General features: G+C 45.1%; 1 protein-coding gene across 1 annotated transcript; it reads left to right on the plus strand.

The window, feature by feature from the left end:
- The first annotated feature begins 3242 nt into the window (after nucleotides 1–3242).
- LOC115643541 (claudin-34-like) lies at nucleotides 3243–3899 on the plus strand. Its single transcript, XM_030547598.1, has one exon. The coding sequence runs from the start codon at nucleotides 3243–3245 to the stop codon at nucleotides 3897–3899; it is 657 nt and encodes a 218-aa protein (XP_030403458.1).
- Nucleotides 3900–8152: the final 4253 nt, after the last annotated feature.

Consider the following 8152-nt stretch of genomic DNA (forward strand, 5'->3'; position numbering starts at 1 on the left):
GAAGTTGATTGGCAGGGCCACTGGCAGGTGGGAGATGATGGGGGAGTGGGGGAGGAGGGGAACTGGCTGCCCGTGGGTGCTAAGCACCCACTAATTTTTTTCTATGAGTGCTTCAACCCTGGAACACCCCAAAGTTGGTGCCTATGATTGGGACGCTCCTCAATCCCTGTGGTCATACTTCTCAACCCACTCCAGAGCAACATCACCAGTCCCAATGGAGGCTCCCATTCCCAGATCTTCTCAGCTACAAGCAATAATTGAGTCCATTGCCCCTGGACCCTCAAGGCTATTCCAACCCGATCCTGTGGTGCAAGAACAGGACCCGTTGTTGGTACAGCATACTGCCTCTTCGTCCCCCCGGATGACTCTACCATGCTGGAATTCTCATATTTCTTGGTACCTGAAGGTGCACCTCCTGAGAAATATGGCCGCTACCTTGGGTATCCAGGTGGAATTCCTGCAGGAGAATATGCATGAGCTGCTGGATATTCTCCAATCAGCATCTATGGGGAGAGTAGCCCTCCCTCTCAATGAGGCTTTCTTGGAGCCTGAAAAGGCCATGTGGAATACACTGTCTTTTTTGCCTCCCACGGTGAAGCATTTGGAGAAGCAGTACTTTTTCCCTATGAAGGCTTTTGAGGGTTTCTACTTCTACCCAACCCCTAATTTGCTGGTGGTAACTGCAGCAAATGACAGATCATGGCAGGGGAGGTACAGGTCCACCCATAAGGACAAAGAGTACGAGAGGATAGATTTAATAAGAAGATTTATATAAATTTTCCTTGCAAATGCACATTGCAAAACAGCAGAAGTTGCTCTTCGGATATGACCATCAATTGGGAAGACATGTCTAAGCTCAAGGACAAATTGCTAGAACTCTCCAGGGAAGAGTTTATGGTATTGATCGAGGAAGGCCATATGCCATTGGAACCATGATAAACTGTATAAATTCAAGAGCATTGACCGAGCAATTCCAGGATATATGGAACTGCAGTCACAACCCTCAACCACAGCGTGAGTGAGCCTGAGGCTATTAGGTCATATGGCTTCATGTACACAGGTAGTCCAATATGCCAAGCTGTGCCTACGTCCTCTTCAGATAGGCTGAGGTAGGTCTATCAGCCAAATCATCCCTTGGAAATACGCATCCTACATCCTCTGCTGATCCTGGACTCCTTATGGTAGATGGTTCAGGAAAATGTGTGGCAGAGCATTCCCTTTACTTGGTCTCCACTGATCAGGACTATTGTCACTGATGCCTCCTTGATAGATCAGGGAGTTTATCTCTGGGTCACTGAAAATTCAAGGCCTGTGGTCAGAACAAAGTCACCATGCAGTTCTTCTGGTCATCACAAACCCAGCTATCTATATTTCTAATGATTGACTCGCCCATTACTAAAACCTGTCTCTTCCTAATAACTGGAGTTCCGCCCCCGGAGAGGTATCCTCAGTGTGAGAGGATACTACAACATCATCTGGAAGGAGGGACCCAACTAAGGGCAGGGCCGATGCTAGGATGTTTTGCACCCTAGGCAAAACTTCCACCTTGAGCCCTCCCCCCACACGCCCTGAGGCAACCCCCCCGCCCCAGGTCATCCGTGCCCCGCCTCCTCCCCAAGCACGCCGTCGCTGCTTCACTTCTCCCTGTTTCCCAGGCTTGTGGCGCCTAAGCTGATTGGTGCCGCAAGCCTGGGAGGCAGGAGAAGTGAAGCAGCTCACCCCTGCTCTGCCTCCTCCCCAAGCATGCCGTGGCTGCTTCACTTCTCCCGTCTCCCAGGCGTGCAGCGCCAATCAGCTTAGGCGGGGCAAGGGTGAGCTGAGGCGGGGAGTTCCCCTGTGTGCCACCTCCCCTTACTTGCTGCAGGTGGTCCTCCCCGCGCTCCCCTGCCCAAGCTCTCTCCGCCTAAATGCTGGCGGCGACCAGGGCGGCCGAAGATACGGCTACAGCGGTCACTGCCAAAGAAAATGCCACCACCCAAATGCCAGCGCCCTAGGCGACCTAGGTCACCTAAATGGTTGCACTGGCCCTGACTATGGGTCTTCGCCGAGACTTTCATCCTCCTCAACAGCACCGAGACTGTCAGACTGGGGGTGGGACCATTCAACTGTATCCAGGAAAGTCTCATCTATGTACCTCTCCTTCTCCCTTAGCTACTCCATCTCAGCCACCCTGATCTCCAAAACCCTTTGTGCAGATCATCTAGGTCCGGACCAAAGTACAATTATGCATTAGCATAAGGCAGTCTTGTCTGTGCCTGCTGCAGCTCAGCTTCCTGAATCTACCAGCCTCTGGCAGCACAAGTACTACTTTCAGGGCTCCACAGACCTCACTCTCTCTGTACAGACAGTCATAGGCACACACCAAATCCCCAGTCCTCAGAGCATGTCCTGCAGTGTCCAGCCCCTCTTACACTGAAGACACACAGAATTTCTAGGCCTGCTATTCCCAAAGGAACAGAACACAAGCTTGTAAAATTCAGCTTGGAATGTTGATAGCCTGTTGTAAATGAGACAGTACTCGATATGCATGTCAACAGATAGAGGATTAAACATCTCGTCTAGCAGAAAACCTATTTTTCATCTTTGCAGGTGAGCAATACCTTATAGACTTGAAGAACATATTTTCAGTATACATACATAACTCCTTACTTAGTATTTGTACATACATTTCACAGGGCTATCAATGACCAGTGTGACACCAGCTTTTATTTGAAATCTCACATGACATTGTTTGGTGAACCAGAATATACATACCAGGATCAGGAGATTCCCATAGCCTCTGTGCTTTGTCAGTTGGCATTAACATATTTTTGCTTCACAATGAGAATAAATTATGGCATATGAAATACTGAGTTCAAGCAGCAATGAGGATAACATCCTATGGAAAGAGATGAAGCTTCCATTCTTTGTTCATGAGGTTCAAATACAGGGCTGACCCTGCAAATGCATAAGCATAGGGTTGTGTATGTGAACAGCTCCATTGGTATAAATGAATAAAGTAATGGACATGTGTATGTAAAACTTATCCGTGTGAGATTTTTCCTCACTATAAGAAAATGTAATGTAATTATAATTAATCATTATACATTGAGGTTCTTTGAACATTAATAGTAAAAAATAATAATAATAATAATTAAGAATACAATAATTAATAATACATATATTGGGTTTCTTTTCAGTGCTCCTGTGATGATCTTCTCAGCTAATTTGCTTGCATAAGGACTGATGAAGATCTTGAGGCAATGTCCTCTCTGTCTAAAAGAGTTATCCTCCAGCTAGTTGGCTTTTCTTTGGGCTCTCTTGGCTGGATTTTATCCTGTATTACAACGAGGCACGCAGAGTGGAGGCTGTGGCTTGTGAATAATACCACCATCTTCTCCTCTGGTATTGCCCATGTGGGAATCTGGAAAATCTGCTTTCCCCCAAACTTAAAAATCTCCAGTGATTATGGCATAGTGTGCTGTCACGAATTCAATTTCAATGAAAACTTTTTCCCTGTGGAAATGTTTCTTGCCCAGATCCTCCTGCTCATTGCTACTTTCTTGGGAGGATTAGGAATATTTTTCACTCTCTTACCACCCTGGCACTTTTATGTGGGAACAATTCGCAAAACTCAGGCTATCTGCTTGTTTCTAGCTGGAGGGATCTTGTATATAATTGCAGGTCTCTGTGTCTTAGTCCCAGTGAGCTGGAATTTCTATTCAGTAGCAAACAATAGCAGCATCCCCTTTCCTCCTTCTTTCCACCTGCCCTCTTTCCCAGTAGCACAGAAAATTGGGATTGCTATTCCTCTGGGGATCTCATCTGGCCTCATGATGCTAATAAGTGGGATCATTTTCCTCTATATCAGATCTCCCATGACATCAATTAGGGTAAACCCTATGAACCCAAGATCTTAACTATCAGCCTAAAGAGAGAGACAACATTCTAGAAAGTTTTTTCCAGAAATTCTTTGGATTTGAATCAGACAAATATAAATAAAGTTGATGGTTAGTTCTTATAAAAATAAAACAGTGACTACTATTAGTTGCCAGATATTTCCAAGGATTTGTCAATAATATCAACAGCTGTTTCACTATACCACTAATAAATGTTGGTATCTTCTGCGTGCATGTAAACTTCAGTCACCTACTAAAAATTTTAAAAAAACCAGGCATTCAACTGTTCACTGTTAATGCGTTCAAGTAAGTCCCTGACACTGTAACACATTTTGAGACTATATCTTCTAAGAATACAAATTCCTGGTGTGCTTGTTATCATCATTAATTTTGTATTTGTTATTTATACACCACCACTGGTGTGAATGGTGAAGACAAACAAAATGATAGTGTGTCAAGAAAATGGTTTACAACAGTGAAAGAGCATGAAATGTGCTTAAAGTAATGTTTGGATTGATTTTTTTTAAACAAAAGTTGGGGTTTGTGGTCGATGTGTGTCCAAAGTGAAGCTGAGCTTGCAGGTTCAATGATATAAAGCTGGCTAGCTGGTGGGTCTTTAGAATTGCTTTGAAGACTGAGGGTGATTGCATATCCGATAAGAGAAGATATTCCAGACATAGAAAATTGCATGGGACAAGGCACAGAGCCATTTGTGGGAAAAGGAAATTAAACAAACTTTCAGGAATTATGTGCCAACTAGAAGACTTTTATAACTAGCCTCATTAGCTGTCATTGATATAAGGTAGCAGAGATTTTTTTATACTTATGCTTTGTCTATACCAAAACTTGCACTCATTTATTTAAAGGTGTGTTTTAAAACTGATTTAGTTAATTCAGTTCAAGTTTACATGCAGACAGGCCCATAGTTAAACAATTCTATTACTAAAATTTTACCAAATGAAATTGTATCATATTATCTGTGACAGAGGTCTTACCTATTGTCCTACCCTGTATATAGTAGATGTTTCTGGGCCTGACTGTTGTTTATACTAAGGCCCTTGTTAAATGGGCTACATTGGATCTCTTAATTGCATTTGACACTCCCCTTTTGGGCAGTGTAAAGACGCCTTATAAATAAGAATCAGGCTTTTCTCTTTTTAATATTATTGTGGGCTGCATTAAATCTTGTTGTTGTGGGTTGGACAAATGACTGCTGTTCATCCAGGATCAATGTAAAGAGGTAACTGAAGTAATAACAGTCTCCAAACCCAAAACACAGGCACATCTCTCTTCCAGAAACAAAGGCTGCCCAGAAATCTGAACAACCAAGCCAGAGGGGTTTGCTGAACACATTTTGACTAGAGGTGTGTGTATCTGGGTCTCTAAGAGAAACAGGACCCAAGATAAAAGCAGCAAAGAATCCTGTGGCACCTTATAGACTAACAGACGTTTTGGAGCATGAGCTTTCGTGGGTGAATACCCACTTCCTCAGATGCATGATATGTGGTATTCACCCACGAAAGCTCATGCTCCAAAACGTCTGTTAGTCTATAAGGTGCCACAGGATTCTTTGCTGCTTTTACAGATCCAGACTAACACGGCTACCCTCTGATACAGGACCCAAGATAGTTTACTTTAAGTAAACTTTGGGGTTCTCTTTTAAAGATTGGATGGGTTTTTTCCCTGAGTTATGGTCAGTGGGTTTTTCTGCTTTCTCTGGGCACTTTTTTTCTTGGACCATACCCCGCCCCCCACACTCAGTGTGATGATTCATACACTGCCACCATGCCCAGCATGATGACATAAAGATAGAAACCCCTCCTCAATGCCCATCATAATGATGAAAATCCCATGCCTCCACCCAGCGTGATGCCACAAAGATGCAAATGCTGCCCTTATGCCCAATGTTAATGCCCTGCATGACACGAGAAGAAAATCAATGATTGGTTAACAGAAGGCCCACTTTGTGAGGTATGGCATTCCAGACACCATATTCACCAACAACAGACCCCCAATTTGTCTTGGAAGAATTCAGGGAGATTGCGCGCACATAGAAGTTTGAACATCCCACCTCCTCCTTCCCAGCATACTTACAGAGTAATGGGAAGATGGTATCCTCTGCGAAAACAACTAAGGGTCTGTTGCATTAGGCTGTTTCTTTTGGTTCCGACCCCTTGTTAGCATTTTTGGCACACATGAAAGCCCCATCATGGGGGTGTCAAAACAGTACATTGCAGGTGCTGATGGGGCAAAGGACCAAAACCCTACTACTACTAAGGGGAGACTTGTTGCAGCCAGAAGGATGGAGATACTACCCAGAAGAGATGACTAATAATCAGAGAAAGCAGGCACTAAACTATGACAGTTTAGCCAAGGATCTACCAGCCCTGAAGATAGGCACTTCTGTGAGGATCCAGTCATTAGAGAGACACCAGAAAGAGTGGACTGGAAGGGTGCAGTGCACCCTGGTGATACACGGTGATGAAGCAAGAGGGACAAGTGATCCAAAGGAACAGGAGGCTCTTATGAACCAGCAGACACAGCACCAAGAGAGAACCTACAGAGATCATCACAGACTACAGAGACAGACAACCATCTGGAGACCAACTCCACAGGGATGGAGGAGACTCCACAGAGATATAGTTTGTTAGATTCAGAGACAAGTGACAGGGAGACAGAGGTCACTCCCAGTGTGGTCACCTGTTAAGGAGACCAAGCTATCTCAAAGACTATGTAACCTCCTGAGTCTGTGGTAAAGATGAGACTCCAACTTGGCAATATGTCCAGCTCAATGGACATGGGATGGGAGGCCTGGGTATCAATTATTTGTTTTAAATGTTTTTCGGTTTATGTACTGGCTGCCAAGGTGGTCCGGTCCCAAGATAGGGATATGTGTTCTGTCTATCGCCCCACCACAGTTAGGGAATCCTATTGTACCAAGTATCAGAGGGGTAGCCGTGTTAGTCTGGATCTGTAAAAGCAGCAAAGAATCCTGTGGCACCTTATAGACTAACAGACGTTTTGGAGCATGAGCTTTCGTGGGTGAATGCCCACTTCTTCAGATGAATGTGGTGGAAATATCCAGGGACAGGTATATATATGCTAGCAAGCAAGCTAGAGATAACGAGGTCAGTTCAATCAGGGAGGATGAGGCCCTGTTCTAGCAGTTGAGGTGTGAAAACCAAGAGAGGAGAAACTGGTTCATCTGCAAATTTGACACCATCAGCTCAGGATTGAACAAAGACTGTGAATGGCTTGCCAACTACAGAACCAGTTTCTCCTCTCTTGGTTTTCACACCTCAACTGCTAGAACAGGGCCTCATCCTCCCTGATTGAACTGACCTCGTTATCTCTAGCTTGCTTGCTAGCATATATATACCTGCCCCTGGATATTTCCACCACATGCATCTGAAGAAGTGGGTATTCACCCACGAAAGCTCATGCTCCAAAACGTCTGTTAGTCTATAAGGTGCCACAGGATTCTTTGCTGCTATTGTACCAAAGCCATCCACTATGACCTGCACATTTCCCAGAGTCACTACCCTTGATAGCAGCAGCTCTTTGATTGCATTGGCTTCTTGGATCACAGCAGCCCCCACAGTAGATTTGCCCACTCCGAATTGATTCCCGAATGACCGGTAGCTATCTGGCGTTACAAGCTTCCAGAGGGCTATCACGACTCGCTTCTCAACTGTTAGGGCTGCTCTCATCTTGGTATTCTTGCGCTTCAGAGTAGGGGAAAGCAAGTCACAAAGTTCCATGAAAGTGCCCTTATGCATGCGAAAGTTTCGCATCCACTGGGAATTGTCCCAGACATGCAACACTATGTGGTCCCACCGTTCTGTGCTTGTTTCCTGGGCCCAGAATCGGCATTCCATGGCATGAACCTGCCCCATTACCACCATGATGTCCAAATTGCCAGGGCCCGTGCTTTGAGAGAAGTCTGTGTCCATGTCCTCATCATTATCGTGATCGTGCTTTCGTCGCCGCCTCACCTGCTTTTGCAGGTTCTGGTCCTGCACATATTGCAGATAACGCACGAGGTGTTTACAATGCTCACAGCAGCAATGGTGAGCTGAGCAGGCTCCATGCTTACTGTGGCATGGCCTCTGCAGGAGAGCAGAGTTGCAGCGGAAGCGGTGGATGACGATGGATGCCACAAGAATAGATATTTATAAAGAACGACAAGAGGACCTGTGAGGTCAATTCATGGAACCAGGAGAGCAAGAGAGCAGAGTTGCAGTGGAAGCAGTGGTTGGATGACGATAGTTATC

The sequence above is a fragment of the Gopherus evgoodei genome, chromosome 1 (genome assembly GCF_007399415.2).
Source record: "Gopherus evgoodei ecotype Sinaloan lineage chromosome 1, rGopEvg1_v1.p, whole genome shotgun sequence".
Taxonomy (NCBI): Eukaryota; Metazoa; Chordata; order Testudines; family Testudinidae; genus Gopherus; species Gopherus evgoodei.

Excerpts from the sequence above, each read along its gene's own strand:
- LOC115643541 (XM_030547598.1), top strand. The coding sequence starts at position 3,243 with ATGTCCTCTCTGTCTAAAAGAGTTATCCTCCAGCTAGTTGGCTTTTCT.